Source organism: Lemur catta, chromosome 1 (assembly GCF_020740605.2).
Source record: "Lemur catta isolate mLemCat1 chromosome 1, mLemCat1.pri, whole genome shotgun sequence".
Taxonomy (NCBI): Eukaryota; Metazoa; Chordata; class Mammalia; order Primates; family Lemuridae; genus Lemur; species Lemur catta.
This window is the reverse complement of record NC_059128.1, coordinates 75,689,064-75,707,436: the sequence shown is the minus strand read 5'-3', so window position 1 is coordinate 75,707,436 and position 18,373 is coordinate 75,689,064. Positions and strand designations below refer to the sequence as shown.

General features: G+C 44.6%; 1 protein-coding gene across 1 annotated transcript in view; it reads left to right on the top strand.

Annotated features, from left to right (window-relative positions):
* Positions 1 to 17,685, top strand: part of INO80 (INO80 complex ATPase subunit) — a 115,680-nt gene extending 97,995 nt beyond the window's left edge. Inside the window, exons 30-36 of the mRNA XM_045536394.1 lie at positions 7,952 to 8,110; positions 8,715 to 8,817; positions 9,551 to 9,639; positions 12,605 to 12,760; positions 13,024 to 13,183; positions 13,897 to 14,112; positions 16,075 to 17,685. Of these exons, the coding sequence (XP_045392350.1) occupies positions 7,952 to 8,110; positions 8,715 to 8,817; positions 9,551 to 9,639; positions 12,605 to 12,760; positions 13,024 to 13,183; positions 13,897 to 14,112; positions 16,075 to 16,292 (1,101 nt within the window). The 3' untranslated portion in view covers positions 16,293 to 17,685. The remainder of the gene's footprint in view (positions 1 to 7,951; positions 8,111 to 8,714; positions 8,818 to 9,550; positions 9,640 to 12,604; positions 12,761 to 13,023; positions 13,184 to 13,896; positions 14,113 to 16,074) is intronic.
* The last annotated feature ends 688 nt before the right edge of the window (positions 17,686 to 18,373 follow it).

Sequence of the window (18,373 nt, the reverse complement as noted above, 5' to 3'; positions counted from 1 at the left end):
ATTTATTTATTTACTTATTTTAAAGAGACAGGGATCTTACTTTGTCACCCAGGCTGACGTGCAGTGGCATGAGCATAGCTCACTGCAGCCTCAAACTCCTGAGCTCAAGTGTTCAGATATACGTAATAACAATTGCAGAACCTTGAGATTTAAAAATGCATAAGTGTGAAATCGTTTTACAAAAGACATGCCTCTAAAAATGGCACTTACTGTGACTGTTGAGATGCTTGTCTGTGAAATACAGAGCATCGAAATCCTCACAAGTATGAGGAAGATGCTCACTCGGTAGGGCTATGGAGAAATGAGGTACAGAGTTGTGGAGGCTTAAGTAGACTCACAGCAGCAAAGCTGAAACCACATCCCTTGTTTCCCAGTCTCCACTCCTATGATACGTCGACTCTTTCTCCTTACTATGCCATAGAACACTGCCTGCCTTCAAGAATGAAAAACAGATTGTGTAAAATTATTTATCTGAAATTATGGATTCTGTAATATCAGTCATAGGACTCAGTTGTGCCTTTCTTGGCATCCAAACCTCTTCAGTCAGTTAATCAGATGGGGCAGGGCTTCAGGGCCTGAGATTCGCTGGAGGCATAGCTGGGTAGATGCACATCATCAGCCTCTGTCATCTTATGGGAAGGTTGTCACGTGGTGGTAGGTAGTGTTCTTGTGGGTTCTCTGATGTAGTGGTTCACTTGATGCCATATCAGATAGTAGAAACTTGCCTTTCTCCTTGTTCTTCTTCTTGGTTCTTGCTCTGTTTTTTTAAGCATTTTATACAGTTCCAGCATAGTCATACTCTCCCTGTGAGTACAAGATTCATCACTTTCTCTTAGCTGATCTTTTGGGCTCCAGTCTCAGTTCCCAGCTCTATACTTGTTAATCCAAATGCATTCTTTGCTATGCTGCTACTCCATTAGTTTGTTTATATTCTCCTTTGCTTAAAACTCTTCAGAGATTCTCCATCATTTATGGAATAAAGTAAAGTATAAGCTTTGCATGGCATACAAAGCTTTTCACTTGTGGCCTTTCCAGCCTAATTGCCATACCACTTTCCCTTCCAAAATATTTGTTCCAGAAATAATGATTGACTTGTAGTTTCCAGAACACACCATGCCATATCACACACTGTTGCATAAAGTGTTCCTTCCTCCTGTGAGCCTCCTCTTCACATAGTAAGCTTCTATTTGCTCTTTATAATGCCATTCTGGTGTCAGCATTCCTTCCTAGGCGCCCCCCCCCCCCGCCACTCAAGTTAATCATATTGTAAGTAACTATTTTACATACTAGACTTTGAGCTCATCAATGGAAGGAAGTATCATAAGTCTGTATTTCTGGTGCCTGTAACAGTTTGGTAATTCGTTCATTCATTCAGCAAACGTTTAATGAGTATCCACCAAGGGCGCAACATTGTTTTATGCTCTAGGAATTCAGCATGCAGTGACACAAAGTTCCATTTCTGTCCTCATAATTACTAGAAATTACATTTCTAGTGAGAAGTGGGAGGGACACAGAGTATAAACAAATGGAAAAAAATAATATGAATGCTGTGAAGAAAAATAAAGCAGGTAAGGAGTGGTGGAGTAATCAGGGGGTGCTGTTTTATATGAGTTGGTAAAGTTTCTATGATAAGGTGACATCTGAGCCAATATCTGAAGAAAGTTAGGAAGCAAGCCAAGCGTGTATCTGGCAGAAAGAAGAGCATTCCAGGCAGAGAAGATAAGTGCAAAGCCCTGAGGTGAGAACATGTTTGGCATAGTCAAGCAACAGCAAGGACCCCAGAGTAGGTGGAACAATCAATGAGGGCGAGAGTGTTATGAGATGGGTGTTGCAGAAGCAGATCGTGTGCGATCTTAGTAGGCCTTGGTAAGGGCTTTGAGATGGGGGTCCAACTAGAAGAATTTGAACAGAGGAGTAACATGTTCTGGATTGGTTCTTTTTGTTTGTTTTTGTTTTGTTTTTGAGATAGGGTCTCGCTCTGTCGCCTAGGCCGGAGTGCAGTTGCGTCATCATAGCTCACTACATCCCAAACTCCTGGGCTCAAATGATCCTCCTGCCTCAGTCCCTAGTAACTGGGACTACAGGTGCACCCACCACACCTGGCTAATCTGGCTTGGGTTTTAAATACATCCCTCTGGCTTCTGTTTGGAAAGGGGGGGAGATGAAATACTATAGGGAGAAAAGTACAAGCAGAAAGATCAGTTAGGGGTATCAGACATTAAGTGGCAGTGAAGTTCAGGAGGAAGATTAGGGCCAAAGATGTATTTTGGAATCATCAGGTTGTAGAGGATATTTGAGACCATCAGACTAGATGAGGTCACCTGGGGAGGTCTGGCATAAGTTCATTATATTAAAATGTATTTCCCTTCTTCTTAGCTTACCTATCTCAGTCTGTGGTTTCTTAAGGGATAGTTCCTCTAGTTGTTCATGTGAATAGTCAAAAACATAAGCACATTTGAAGGGGGAGATAGGTATCATGTTTACAAGGTTCACATAGTTTGCCCTGTGGGGGTAAGGAGTTCCTGCCAGACACAAAGCCTCAAAGTGGGCCTAGGCCCCTGACTCACAGCTAGAAGAATAGAAGTAGAAATTCTTTTTTCTAGAGAAAAGCTCTGAATTCTAAAATAATTTATACTTTAATTTTGCAGGGAGGAACGGCCTAGGGATCACTTGTAAATTAGAAGCTCCTAGAATATTCCTTCCAAAAATAGGACAGCAAGATTGAAATTAATTCCTAGTTTATGCTTTGTATAAACTCAAATTATGGGAGGGGGTGGGGTGTGTGTGTGTACTTTAGAGAAACAATGGGTTTAGCTGCTTGTCTGGCATTTTTCTTTTGCCCTGAGATTTATTTAGTTTGGGGAGATCCCAGAACTATTTATAGACAAGGAAGAGGTTAGTCAACCTGCAAATGTCAGAAATAATGTCTTGTGGTTGAGAATGCATATGTAAACATGTATTTGTAAATAGTGGCGGTCCATCTGGCCCGCTCTGTTAGTAAAACATGATTTTAGCAGATGATGAATGGCAGCTGCCCCTTATTTGTCTGTGTTGATCTTTGTGTATTCTCCCTGGAGTAGGGTTATCTTTGCATTTGACTCTGTTTAGTGAGGGGTTGTTATAAACAGCCTCGTTTTTCGTTTCTGTGTCAGACTTGTTTTATATGGTTACATGTAAAGAGAATGAGGAAGGAGCCTTTGTCCTTTAGTAGCAATGTGAGAAGTTCTTTGTCCCATGGGTCAGCTTTTAGTCCCCCCCTCCCCCTAAGGGACTGAACTTCCCCCCATTCTCCTGGGAGAAGAAGGCTCCACCTTCCAATGTTGGTCCAACTTTTTCCGGTTGTTCCTCTAGAAATTTTCCTGTTTTCCATTTCATTCACTTGTCCCCTGAAACTCTTCCTCATTGACCTATATAGCCAGGCCCCTCCACCCATCTCCACTCTCATCTCCCGCCCCCTATGCCCGCCCAACTTGGTGTTTACAACTGCATGAAGGTGCTGACTATTAATATATTTCCCCTTAGTCATTGCTGGGCCACGCTTTGTGGATTTACTTGCTTTAATTTTTCCTAGTTAAGTCAGTTGCTCTAGTCCTTTAATTAATTGTTACTTGTTTTTCTCTAGGATGTCTCACTGAGCTCCATAGACCTGCTTGCTAAATATAGGTGTCATCTCTAACCCACTGTGGAGCATTGTTTCCCCAGCCCTCCCCGCCGGGTCACGTCGCAGTGGATTTAGTGTTTGGTTGTCAAATAGGATGATAACCATACATCTGTCTTGCTTTTTAGTTTTCTTACTCTTGTTCTTAACTTTTAGTTTTCTCTTGTTTTTATCCTATTAGCTGATATGTATTTCCTTTTTTTCCTGTGTAATTATTTTTCTAAATAGAATCCTATTTTTATTCTATTTTCCTCCCAGATTTCCCACCTCTTTTAATCCATTTAAAGGATAAATAACCACTAAATTGGGGTTGTTGTTATTGTTGTTGTTATTATTGTTTTGGTTTATTTGTTTTAGACAGTGTCTTGCTCTGTCACCCTGGCTAGAATGCTGTGGCATGATCATAGCTCACTGCAACCTCAAACTCCTGGGCTCAAGCAGTCCTTCTGCCTCAGCCTCCTGAGTAGGTGAGACTCACAGGCACACACCACGACACCCGGCTAATTTTTCTATTTTTTGTAGAGACAGGGTAAATATGTTTTTTGTTTTTTGTTTTTGTTTTTTTTTAATTAAATTGTAAACCTGTCTGCTTGGGCTTTAATCTTCTTACTGTTTGTGAGCTCAAAAGAACCAGAGTTAATCGGGTTTCATTGCCACTGAGACTTCTAGGAAAAAATGTAAATGTTAAGGCTGTAGCTATGAAATGATTCATGACATAGGCCTCCTTGTTATGAATTCATGCTGAACCACAGGCTCAGGCTTGGGCCACTCAAGGTATTGTCTTTTGGGTAGGACATCAGCCCTCAATTTCCACATAAGTAGTCATTTTAGGTACTTTGGGCAAGTAATGTTACCCCCAGTCCAACTGGAGGCCTGCTTTTTGTTAACTCTGTCATCACTTCTTTTGTTCTCCCTGAAAGTTTAAACTCAGTTTTCTAGAATTTTACATGTCCTGTTTGAAACTCCAAAATGTCCTATGGTCAGGTTTGGTGTGTTCTTCTACAAGTGACAGGCACTGATAATTCCAAATCTTAGATCTGTAGGACACTGTGGATTTAACAGTAAGCTTTCACAATGACTTTTTCTTTGGCCAGCAGCTTGCAATTTTCTCCCCAAGGATTGTAACCTATTTTAAAAATTAAGGGATCATGCCTCATAGAGAAGCAAGACCAAAAGAACACCCTAAGAAAGAGCCAGTAGGGTTCTTATCAGTAGAGGCAAGAGCATTGAAAACGCCGATGCCTTTTGTCCATCTTCACCCAAGGTCTGAATTTATGCAGAGGGTAGCAGAATTGCCTCCATCTTTAAATGAGAAAGCAAATAAATTCCATAGGACTAATGTTAAGCAATGGGAAAAGTGTCATAGAGAAACAGTTTCAAAAAGGTGACTCACTGTTTAAAATAGTATACATGAAATAATTGGATGTCCATAGAAGATATTGATTAAGTGGGGACTTGGACCAAGATAGGTAGCCAATGCAGAGTATTGTTGCTAGTGTAGGTTGTGGAGGGAGACTGTTAGGTCAATCCCCAACTCAGCCACTCACTGTGATCTCAGTCCAGTCTCTTCCTTATTTGTAAAATGTAGGATAGATACATAGGGTTTCTGTGAGAATCCAGTAAGATACGTAGGCACACTAGTCCTAGACACATAGTAATTACTCAACAGATGTTAGCCATTATTATTTCTAATAAGAATTCAGGGGGGATAAGAAAAGGAAATGTTATAGGCAAGAGAAATCAGGGAGGCCTTGCTGAAAGCTTGAACTGAACCTAAAAGGACCAATAAAGAAAAGTTGAGGGCCAGGCGCGGTGGCTCACGCCTGTAATCCTAGCACGCTGGGAGGCCAAGGCAGCAGGATCGCTCGAGGTAAGGAGTTCAAGACCAGCCTGAGCAAGAGCGAGACCCCGTCTCTACTAAAAATAGAAAGAAATGATTTGGACAGCTAAAAATATATATAGAAAAAAATTAGCCGGGCATGGTGGCACATGCCTGTAGTCCCAGCTACTCGGGAGGCTGAGGCAGTAGGATCGCTTAAGCCCGAGAGTTTGAGGTTGCTGTGAGCTAGGCTGATGCCACGGCACTCACTCTAGCCTGGGCAACAGAGTGAGACTCTGTCTCAAAAAAAAAAAAAAAAAAAGAAAGAAAAGTTGAGGAATTCCACTATAGAGAAACAACTTGAGCAAAAAGAGGTACAAACAAATGTAAGTGAGGAACACTGAAGAAACCCATCTGACTAAAGAGAAGGGGGGGTGTGTTTGTGTTAGGAAAGAATAGGAAATGAAGTTGGCTCTGTATATCAGGGCTTGATTATTAGGGGAGTTTGGACTTGGTATGTTACAGCATAATGAGCAGAGAGATGGAGTGGTGTACATTGGTACCCAAGACAGGCTGAAGAAGAAGGAGACTGAGATCTAGGAAGACCACTAATGTAACAGCACTAGTGATCTAGACATAGGTAGTGAGGGCCTGGTCCAGAATGGTGACAGTGGGACTATAGAAAGGACATGTTCATTTCTGAAGAAGCACTGGCTGGGTTTGATGACTTTTGATTGAATATCAAGGAGCACACATGGGAGATGAGAGCCATTTTGAACTGGGATTCTTTCTGGAGGTCTCCTGTGTTGGATAGTAGCCTCAAGGACACAGGAGTCTATTGATTTTAGGACCACTTGGTGGTAGTACTTTTTTTTTTTTTTTTTTTTTGAGACAGAGTCTCACTCTGTTGCCTGGGCTAGAGTGCCGTGGCATCAGCCTAGCTCACAGCAACCTCAAACTCCTGGGCTCAAGCAGTCCTCCTGCCTCAGGCTCCCAAGTAGCTGGGACTACAGGCATGTGCCACCATGCCCAGCTATCTATATATTTTTAGTTGTCCAGATAATTTCTTTCTATTTTTAGTAGAGACGGGGTCTCGCTCTTGCTCAGGCTGGTTTTGAACTCCTGACCTTGAGCGATCCTCCCGCCTCGGCCTCCCAAAGTGCTAGGATTACAGGCATGAGCCACCGCGCCTGGCCGGTAGTACTGTTTTGTTGTTGTTGTTTGTTCAGCAAACTAGAAGTAGCTTTCAGGGAACCTATTCAGCATTCCATCCTTAGAATTTGTGGGACAGGTAATGACCTCATTGATGGGAGCCTGAGAATGCCAGGAAGGCCATGTTTGTCTCTTTCCAAGATAGCTTCAGTCTTAAGGAGAAAGCTTTCTCCCATCCCTCACATCCCAGGCCCACCACTGTAGGCCCTGTGATCTTTGGTAAATTCTCTAATTCTTCTGTGCCTCATTCTCCTCATCTGTAAAATGGGAGGTTCTTAATTGTACCCAAATCATAGTGATTGTGGGATTTAAATTAGTTTATCCACTGAGAACAATGACTGCACTAAATGTTAACTACTATTATTGATGTACTATGCACTAAATGTTAACTACTAATATTACTGCTCCCCCCCCACACCTTTTTTTTTTGAGACAGAGTCTCACTCTGTTGCCTGGGCGAGTGCCGTGGTGTCAGCCTAGCTCACAGCAACCTCAAACTCCTGGGCTCAAGCAATCCTACTGCCTCAGCCTCCCGAGTAGCTGGGATTGCAGGCATGTGTCACCATGCCCAGCTCATTTTTTCTATTTTTAGTACAGACGGGATCTCACTCTTGCTCAGGCTGGTTTCGAACTCCTGAGCTCAAGCTATCCTCCCACCTCAGCCTCCCAGAGTGCTAGGATTACAGGTGTGAGCCACCGTGCTCGGCCTCTTTTTTTTTTTTTTTTCCTATTTTTTTTAAAGACAGGGTCTCCCTCTGTTGCCCAGGCTGGAGTACAGTGGCACCATCATAGCTCACTGTGACCTTGAGCTCCTGGGCTCAAGCAATCCTGCCTCAGCCTCCCAGGTAGCTAAGACTACAAGGGTGGGCCACCATGCCTAGCTAATTTTATTTTTTTGCCTTTTGTAGAGATGGAGTCTCACTATGTTGCCCAGGCTGGCCTTAAACTCCTGGCCTTAAGCTAGCTTTTCTCCTTGGCCTCCCAAAGTGCCTGTATTACAGGCTGAGCCACTGTGCCCAGCCATACTCTCACTTTTTAACGAAAACTGAAAAAAGCCGGGAGCATGTCTCTTTTGCTCAAGCGATGTAAAGGAATGGTTAGTTTTATGAGTAGATGTATCTTCTCATCGTAATGTTAAAAAGAAATCTGACCCTGGTAACACCAGAGAGGTGAAGACAGACAGTGGCTTAGCTGCAGTCTGAATTTCTTGTCTACCCTAAGAGTGCTTCAGTCTTTGCTGTATTCTCATCCTGCCTATACAGGTGATTTTCTATGATAGCGACTGGAATCCCACTGTGGACCAGCAGGCCATGGACAGGGCCCACCGTTTGGGGCAGACAAAGCAGGTTACTGTGTACCGGCTCATCTGTAAAGGCACCATTGAAGAACGTATTCTGCAGAGAGCCAAGGAGAAGAGTGAGGTAAGCTACAAGGGAGAGGAATTACTGTACCAGTGGAGAGAATAGAAAGTCCAGTCACAATGACTACACTGAGACTCTCTTGCCTTTCGTTGGTCATGAAGACACTACAATTTCTTCTGAATAGAAAATAAAATCAGGTCCTATGCAACAGCAGTCTCGACTGTCCTGGCCGTGCCTCATTCCCTTTCCACCAGAGGGTATCCACAGCCCAGATTTGCCTATTGTTCATATGAGACTGACACCAGTAATGGCCTTTCACATTCAGAAGAAGGATTGACATTTTTGAACTCTCAGCTTATCTGCCTCTGAGTTGTATGCCAAATTTGCTAGTTTCTGAAGAAATGATTGTTTTTGTTTTTCTTCATCCTAATTCAGTATTATTGGACTTTCTAGCTGTCTATTAGCAGTCCCAAGCAATGAAGTTCTCATTGTCCTTTCTTTTGGACTAATAATCTGGATGAGCCAGTCAGATGAACAGGAAAGAAATAGCAAAAACAGAGGCCTCACCTGAGGAGCGAGTTGAGAAAGATGTTTACTTCCTTCTGGATATTTGCCATAAGGGAATGGATGCCTGGAGGTGATGTTTTGATCTGTCTTTGTATAGATTCAGCGGATGGTGATTTCAGGTGGGAACTTCAAACCAGATACCTTGAAGCCCAAAGAGGTGGTTAGTCTTCTTCTAGACGATGAAGAGTTGGAGAAGAAACGTATGTACTCTAAACTGCTTCATGTGCTCTTTTCTCTAGCCCCACATAGCTAGAATGGAAGGGGTACTTGGCTATGTGCCAAGGGTAGGCAAGCCAAGGCTGTATTTGGGGAAACATTTTTATATTAATATTTCATATGAAAACCCAAACAAGAACATGTTGTAGACCAGGTGAAATTTGTGTTTTAAAAAGTAAATATGACTTCACGTAACTTTCAGCTTGCTCAAGGACTGCTATATACCTGACCCCTCAGCAGAAATATTTATGTGGCGAAGTTAGAGCAGCACACTGCTGTAGCCATACAAACCCTTCTCCTGTGTGTCTCTGGCTTTTGAGAACATTGAGTTCAGATTTATCCTGTGAGCCTCTGAGGACTCCCACAGCATCATATCCAGAAAACAAGTTCACATTTGCCAGCACCTTCTAAAAGCCTTTCAGAACTCTGTGCAAAGCAGAGATAGTAAAAGGCTGAAAATAAAAAAGGGGAAAGACAAGGCAAGAAAAGGCCCATAATAATTAAATGAAATCTCAATTTAAGCCTAAAACCTATTAGGAATTCGAGAACTCTGTTCTTTCTCTAAGTTAGAAAACTACCGGTTATCTGCCTTAAATAGACGGAAATCATATCTTAGAACATAAACATCAGAGGACATGGCCACCTTAATTTCAGAGAACGAGGATCATGATTGCCACAAGTACTTCATCAGATCTTTTTTTTTTATTTTCTTGGTAGTGAGACTGCGACAGGAAGAGAAACGGCAGCAGGAGGAAAGCAACCGAGTGAAAGAGCGCAAGCGTAAGAGGGAGAAGTATGCAGAGAAGGTATATTCAGCCTGGAGTGGCAGATAGGGGCTGGTGGGGCGTGGGGTGCTTACAGAAAAGGCTTTGGTGTACATGGCTTGTTATCTTGGTTATTGGTTGGTATCCAGCTCCAGCTGTGTGTGATAGTTGCAGTTCTGGGTTGACTTCAGGAGAAATGCAGCCTTGGTAGATTTGTACTCCCTACACATACCCCGTTTCAGTGGTCACAGTTTAATTATGGAAACCATTTTTCAGGGCTGTTACAAAGCACAAGGCTAAAGTATGAGTAAGGTGGATATTATTTACATACATTATTAGATTCCGTAAAATATTAGGAGGGGCCTAAGAGGTCATGAGATCTAATCCTTCTACCGTAATTCTGCTAGTGTATCATTCAGTGTCTCCTACCACTGGAAAAATAAATCCCTGGCCAGTCTGTTCATCTCTTTTTATCCAATTCATGCCAACGATTTGAGCTGTTTTTTGTCTGCTTTCTGAGTTTTCCTGCTTGAGCCTACCAGGCTAGCTACAAAGTGGGATGTCATTTCTCTACATTTCTTCCTATCTTGCTGTTTCTACTCAAGTATTGCATCAGTAATTCTTATCCCCGATCTTTATTGACATGTAAATTGGAAGTGAGACTGTCAGGACTTATTCTTGTTTCAGGGGTCAGCCCATTAGCTCTGATTAGGTTCCAGACATATTATGCCTGCAGGCTATGGTTTCGTACCATTTTACTATCTTCTTGAGAGTGCTAAATTTTTCTAGTGGGTTTAGTTTACCTTTGGGTTATACTACCCTTCCCATCTTCACCAGCCCTGGTTGGACTCCTAAACAAGATAGCCACCTGAGCTTCAAGTATCTCCATAGCTCTAGTCCCTCAAATCCCATCCTTGTTCGTGCCCCATTTCCCTGGCCTGTTTGGTTTACCTGAAACCTGTTATCTGCTACATGTTCAGACTGGTTCTGCTTTTTTTTTTTTTTTTTGAGACAGAGTCTCACTCTGTTGCCCAGGCTAGAGTGAGTGCCGTGGCGTCAGCCTAGCTCACAGCAACCTCAAACTCCTGGGCTCAAGCAATCCTTCTGCCTTAGCCTCCCGAGTAGCTGGGGCTACAGGCAGGCGCCACCATGCCCAGCTAATTTTTTTCTATATAGATTTTTAGCTCTCCAAATCATTTCTTTCTATTTTTAGTAAAGACGGGGTCTCACTCTTGCTTAGGCTGGTCTCGAACTCCTGAGCTCAAACAATCCGCCTGCCTTGGCCTCCCAGAGTGCTAGGATTACAGGCGTGAGCCACTGCGCCCGGCCTGGTTCTGCTTTTAAGTGGAGGTCAGCTTCTTACCCCTGCCCATGCTTGTATTGGACCTCATGGCTCTTTGCATGCTTGATGGTCAGCAGCCTAAGTGCCTGTCTGTATTATATCATCATCTTCCAGTAGATGTACCAGCTCTTCCTGCTGCAAAATCTACATCCTCACTTAGACCTCCTCTAAGCAGAACTGTTTGTAGTCTAAAGGATGCCCCTGGTACTCACATCATTTACAAAGTAGAAAAATCCTATGAATGAAGGATCAAAATCCGGTCTGGTGTGGTGGCTTATGCCTCTAATCCCAGCACTCTGGGAGGTCAAGGTGGGAGGACTGCTTGAAGCCAGGAGTTTGAGACCAGCCTGAGCAAGAGTGAGACCCCTTCTATACAAAAAATTAAAAAATTATCTAGACATGGTGGTGCACACTTATAGTCCCAGCTACTGAGGCTGAGGTGGGAGGATCGCTTGAGCCCAGGAGTTTGAGGTTGCAGTGAGCTATGATGATGCCACTGTACTCTAGCTGGGGCAACAGAGCAAGACGCTGTCTCAAAAAAAAAAAATCTTTCTAGCCTGTGCTGCCATCTCTACCCATTTCCCCAGGCTCTTTTATGATTCCATCCTCAAATGTCTAACCTATTACTTACTACTGTTTAAAGTAAAATAGCTTTAATATTCAGAAATAATATCAAAGAAGAAAAGATTATTTTCTCACATAGAGCACTGTCGGATTTAATAGTTTGCAGCAGATACTATCTCTGCTGTAAGCATAGACTAATAAATGCCCAATGTTACTAAAAACTGCACAAAGACATGGCATATTAACCATATTATAGATGTAGACAAAAATGTAGTGGTACCTTGGGTGAATGAGATTCTCAGATGTATCCAAGCTCATTTTATGATTTCAGGTCCTTAAACTGTGACAGAGCCTTACTGAACTTGATTTACAACTGCTTAGTGTATCTCAGTCACTCAACCCATAAGAGTTTGTGTGTAGTTTGAGGAAATAGTGACAAAGGAACTCCACTATTTCTTGGATATAAAGCTCTTCAGTCTCCTCATGCATATTTAAAACGTGCAGAGAAAAAGTAGATATGCATGCTCTCATTTTTCTATGAACCTAAAACTGCTCTAAAAAGATAAAGTCTTTTAAAAAAACAGATATGCAGAAAATATATTGACAGCACTGCAATCTTTTGTGAAACTACATTCATTCAGCCCCCATAAGTGCTGCAGCTTGGATGTACCAGAGGCTGGCTACACCCCTCACCCTACGAGGATCAGGCTTGGTTTTTTTTTTTTTTTTTGAGACAGGGTCTTGTTCTGTCACCTGGGCTAGAGTGCAGTGGTGTCATCATAGCTCACTGCAACCTCAAACTCCTGGGCTCAAGCAATCCTTCTGCCTCAGCCTCCTGAGTAGCTGGGACTACAGGTCCATGCCACCATGCCCGGCTAATTTTTCTATTTTTTGTAGAAATGGGGTCTCACAAAATACACATGAACTCTCCTTAAGCCATTTATTCTTCCTTATCAAGTTTTTCTTCCTTAAAAATATGCTAATTGAGGTGTTTATAAAATAAAGTATAAAAGTTCTGTCATCGTTTTCTTCCTTAATCCCACTTACTCTTCAGAGTGCATCCTCATAGTTTTTCCAATTTTCCCAATCTGTGTTCCCCAGAAGAAAAAGGAAGATGAATTGGATGGGAAAAGGAGAAAAGAAGGTGTGAACCTGGTGATCCCATTTGTTCCCTCCGCTGATAACTCCAACCTCTCTGCTGATGGGGATGACTCCTTCATTAGTGTGGACTCAGCCATGCCCAGCCCTTTCAGTGAGGTGAGGCGGTGGGGACTGTGTCCTGACCTTATACTAGGGACGCTTTGCTGGGCAGCCTTTGCTTCTCCTAGAGTCCTCCTGCCTTAATAGAAGAGGGTTGCATATGGGATCCATATGGAGAAAAGCAAATGTGGACAGGTTGGCTTCTTGGGAGCCAGAGAAGGTGGATCTAGCCTCCACTGTGATGCATGTTCTTATATAGGTGCAAGGCCACGGGCAGTGGGTACTGGGAGTAGTAGAGATCTCAACCCTTCCTTTTCTAGATCTCCATCAGCAGTGAACTGCACACTGGGTCCATTCCCCCTGATGAGAGTAGCAATGACATGCTGGTCATCGTGGATGACCCAGCTTCCTCGGCCCCTCAGTCTCGAGCCACCAACTCTCCTGCGTCCATAACAGGCTCTGTCTCAGACACCGTAAATGGTAAGTGCTGCTGCTATGTCTTCCAGCTTGGGCCTGGTCCACTGCCCAGCATTGGAGTGGTGATGGGGTAAAGTCCTGATTCCTTCCAGAATTATGGCATTTTCTTCTTTCTTTAGAGAAGAGTGGAATGGAGCAAAAAGATTTTTGTAAGCTTATTCTTTCAGTAGCCCTGTCAAGTGAAAGGAAGAAAGAGAAGGTTTAGAGAAAACAAAATAAGAACTTTATAAAGATTCAAAACTTGTTTGTTTTCCAGTCATCCCTGTCTAGTTTTGAATTAATGTTATCTTTTCTGGGCCTTTCCTCAGTTTGTTGTGGGGACCAGTGTTGCTGCTCTTTCTTGGGGAGTTCTAAATTTAAAAGTTGGGAATGATAGTTGACTCTTCAAGACAGGAGCACATGAGAGTGGGCAGGTAAATCCCAGATAGCAAGTCCCTGAGGTTCAATTAGTAATGGACTAGTTTAAAGAAGAAGTTCGGGAGTAACAGGACCACTCTTTACAATGAAAAGTGGTGTGAGGAGTAAGGATGTTTTAGCTGTTCAGAATTCCTAGCAACTCTGTGTGACTCAATGGCCTAGCCATTGAATGGAGACATAGACCTCCTCAGGGGTCCTTAAACAAACACCCTGAGAGCCAGCTTTCCCTGTCAGGGAAAGATTATGTTAACGTTTTAAAGAGATGCATTTTTTTCCTCTTGGCCAATTTGTTCCCACAGGAATTTCCATTCAGGAAATGCCAGCTGCAGGACGTGGTCACTCAGCCCGAAGCCGAGGCCGCCCCAAAGGTTCAGGAAGCACAGCCAAAGGAGCAGGGAAGGGCCGAAGCCGGAAGTCCACGGCGGGCAGTGCCGCCGCAATGGCAGGAGCCAAAGCAGGGGCTGCGGCGGCCTCTGCAGCTGCCTATGCTGCGTACGGGTACAACGTGTCTAAAGGTGCGGAGGCCCCATGTGGCTTTAGGCTCATTCTGCCAGGTAGAACATGTGGGAAACTCTCAGGCCAGCACCTCCTTCCCAGAGCCCAGATTGAGGTTCCACTTTGCATTGAGCAGTCTTGATTCTCCCCTTGACCTCATGACTTGGTACAGTGCCACCTTTGAATTGGAAGTAGCTGTGAAAAGAGTGCTAAATTGTGGGCTATACTACTTTAGACATTCAGAGTTTTTCCTCCTTTTGGAAATTGATTTTATTTTTCTTAGTAGGTTTTTTCTAAGAGGCATATTTCAGTAATCCACACTAGCATAATTAACATTCATTCAGCTATGGGATGATCCATCACCTTAGGCATTAAGCACCTGCTGTATGCATAGGAATATAACACATGGACCCTGCTCCTGTGTGTACTATAGCAATGAGAAGGGGAAGCCATGTGTGCAGTATGTTCAGCAGCCATGCAAGGCAGTATACAGATGCGGGGAAAGAGAGCAGAGGCTTCACTGCGGTTGTAGGTCAGGAGGAGGAACCATGGATCTGCTGATAAGGTTGCCAAGCTGCAATTCAAAAAGGAAAAGGATGAGGAAGGATTTCAACTGGTGACAGGCATTGGGGTCACCAAGCAGGTCAGCCAGGTTGCAGTGAAGAGAAGCAGTGGGTGTCAAGGCTGGAAAGACATGGCGAGACCTGATAGGCAGGACCTTAGCAGGTGTGTACAGCAAGGGCCAAACTGAGAAGTGGCTCTTGTGACTGTGATATATGAACAATGATGGTAGCCATGGAATATGGACATCGGAGCATAGTGAGAAAGGGAGAGCCCATTTATAGACCTGTCTCCCCATTCAAAATGTGAGCTTAGTATCAATCACTATAGCAAGTAAAGGCATTCTCAAATAGAATGTGCTTGGCCTGTAGTAAGTGCTCAGTAAGTGTTACTTTACCTCCCCTCTCTCCTACTACAGGAATCTCACCTTTCATTATTGGTTCATCCAGGAAATATGAATTATAATAGCCTAGCCCAGTGTTTCTTAACCCTTTGCCAACTCATCACATCCTTGGAGAACAGTCATGCCAGTAGTCAAGGCTGCTGTTGCAGGGTCTCACCCATAGATGGGGCAGAGCATGACACTCATCAGGGTTTCTCCTAGGAACATGACTGAAAAGGGGGCCGGAGGGGGAAGGAGACAAAGAGGGTACAGCAGCATGAGGAAAATCAGCTGTGCTTGGCAACGAGGGAAGCGAGGGGTTTAGAGGTTACCTGCAGTTCTACTGTGGATGAGGAGAGAGGCATGTCTACCCACCAAACACTTAGAATTCTTTTACACAAGAAGCAGTTGAAGAATCATATTAGGCAACGTAAGTAGATTTGCCTGGCTCATACTAGAAAAAAGGAAAGTTCACTGTTGCCCAGGGAGTCATCACTAAAGATGAGGGATTTGAACTGCGTTCTTGCAATGGTATAGCTTGGAGAGCAGGGGTGGCCACAGCCTGCGTAAGTAGAACTGCGTGAGTATAGACACAGGGTAGATAGTGGGCAGCCTTATGCCCCCTGGCCAGACTTCTGGGGGAGTAGAAAACATCTTCTATGAAATTAAACCGCTAACCACAAGTGATGTCCTGAGAAAAAAGGAAAGGAAAATGCATTGGTGTCTGTTAAGTTACAGCTCTCATCCTGCGGCCTTGGTGTCCCAAATTGTGTGTGCACTGTCTGGAATGCCAAGATGAACATTTTACTGTCTGTGGATGAAGTAATATGGAGAGGGCTAGGCAGATGTCATTTGCTCTTAAAACCCCATCCCCCTTACTGAAAAGACAGTTGATAGGAAGAGGTTGGCAAGGAGTAGCAGGGAGCGATTCTCCACCACCTGTCCTCCGGCCTGGACTCTGGTTACCAAGATCACAGGCTCCAAGAAAGCTCTTGCAGGACTGGTGCTTACACTCTTGTCTCTTTCTCCATTCCCACAGGAATCTCCGCCAGCAGTCCTCTGCAGACATCCCTTGTTCGGCCTGCTGGCCTTGCTGACTTTGGACCTTCAAGCGCCTCTTCTCCTTTGAGTTCCCCTTTGAGCAAAGGAAATAATGTTCCTGGGACCCCCAAAAACCTCCACATGACCAGCAGCCTAGCCTCAGACTCCCTAGTCCGGAAACAGGGCAAAGGCACCAATCTGTCTGGAGGACGGTAACCATCTGGACCCTCCAACTTCCTTCAACCAAACCAAGGTCTAGAGTCCTGGCCTGCAAATCATCTTTGGATGGCTTGCCCAGTGCAGCATCTTAACATCCTGAGTCAGAGGGCAGAGATGTCCAGTGTGGCAAGGGAAGAATGGGCAGGTGGTTGGTGTGAGCACTTTTATCACCTGTGTCTCAAAAGGAGTGTCTGAGGTACCTATGGGAGCAAGGCCCGGGACAGGGATCAGCCCCACAGCATCTCAGATGAACTGTATAGCCAAGTCTTAAACCTCTTACCAGGGAAGGGCCTGACATAGTAGCCCCCTTTAGATGCTCAGGCACACTGTCTCCATCCTCATTCCACTCTTTGGCTCTGACCACGTCCCTTGCAAAGGCTCCACAGATGCTGTGAAGAGCCTTCCATGGTGGAGACTTCTCTTAAGGTTGTGATGATTTCCTGTAAGGTTAGGAAGGGAGGAGATCGTGTACCTGGTGTCCACAGCCTTTGGGCAGCTCTCCAGGTCTCCAGACACTATTTGCCAGCGTGTTATTGTTGAAGAGAACAGTGAGTGCGAGAGAAGGTAGTGGCTGATAAGGGTGACAGGCTAGAGGAAGCATACCCACAGGCAGCGGTTGTGTTCCCAGCATTGCCTCCACTGCCCTGCATGGTTCACACCAGAGAACCTTCAGGTCCTACCAGCAACAGTAGCAGCAGCTCCCACCCAAGGGACTCCCAGAAGCCAGTAAAGAGACCAGGAGCCACCTCAATCAGCAGGACATCCTCCCTGCCCCTCTTGTAGACTCCCCTTTGTCCATCCTGAATGCACAGTTTCCCTGCCCCTGCCCTTCAGCCCCCTGCTTGGCTGTATGCACTGTCTGTATTGCACTGAGAAAGGAAGGGACAGCAGGAGTGAGGGAGAGAGGGTGGAGAGAGAGGGCAAGCTGGACACCGGCCCTCCCAGCCCCAGCCCCAGCCCCATGGGCCTGAGTGTGCGCCCTCCAGCACAGGCAGAGGGGCAGTGTTTGCATGGAGGTGTTTCTGCCGGCCGGCCTGATGTCCCTGATGGAGCAGGTGCTTCCGGGCGGGCCAGCCTCTAATTTGCACACCTGAAAATCGCGGAATTGAGTTTAGATAGATTGATTTTTAAAACTTTTTTTTGGGGGGAGTAGAGGTTGTAGGGGAATCATTTAATTTAAATCATTAAGATTCCCTTGCCCAAACCCAGACTCCTGTGTACAGATGCTATTTAGAGGGAATCAGAAAAATGCCAAGCCTTTTTTCTCTTTGAATGTGCTGTCTATTTTTATAACTGAACTTGTACATATGTATAAAGAGAGACACATCTTTCTTTTACTAACTGGATAAAAAAATCTTAAATAAAATGGAGTGAGATAATTTTATGTAAATTAGGGTGTCTGTGGTCTTTGCAGCTGCTTCTCCTTGGAGGCAAAGTCGGGCCCTTGGTGGATGTGGCAGGATAAAGGGAAGGCAGAGCCCTAGCGTTGTTCCTGTGATCAGAGAGGACAGGGGTTAGTGGGACGAGGGGGTGGCTGTGGGTGTTTCCCCAGTGACAATTAATTAGGCTTAAGAATTTGCCTCCAGCCATCAGAGAGGAGGCTTGACCAAGTGCCTGGCATGCAGCGGCCCAGGCCTTTGGGTGTGGGCTCTTTATGACTCAGGACCTAGGCGTGGGCACCCTGGCCTGTTCCACCATTGAGCACAGTGACATAGCGGTAATCGTAATACTGACAGTGTCCTCCAAGGTAGCTGTACTTGTAAGAATCATGAAAGAAACAGTGAAATACGTTCCTAGGGATTCAAAAGACATCCAGGCTTGGAAAACAGCTCAGTGATCAACTGGGAAAAGAGCTCTGCCTGGACCAGCAGCCAGTGTTTCTCTGGGCCAAACACCGATAGGCTCTTGTGTCACCTGTGAGCAGGGCTCGTGCTGTTCCCGAGTGTGCTGGCTGTGGCTTCCCTAGCCGTGCTCACCCTGCACACTGTTGATCAGGGTGGGCCGGCTCCTGGGCAGCTATTGCTCACCCACAGTCACAAGCATCAGCCTTTCTTCATTTTGTTGATCTCGAGAAGCAT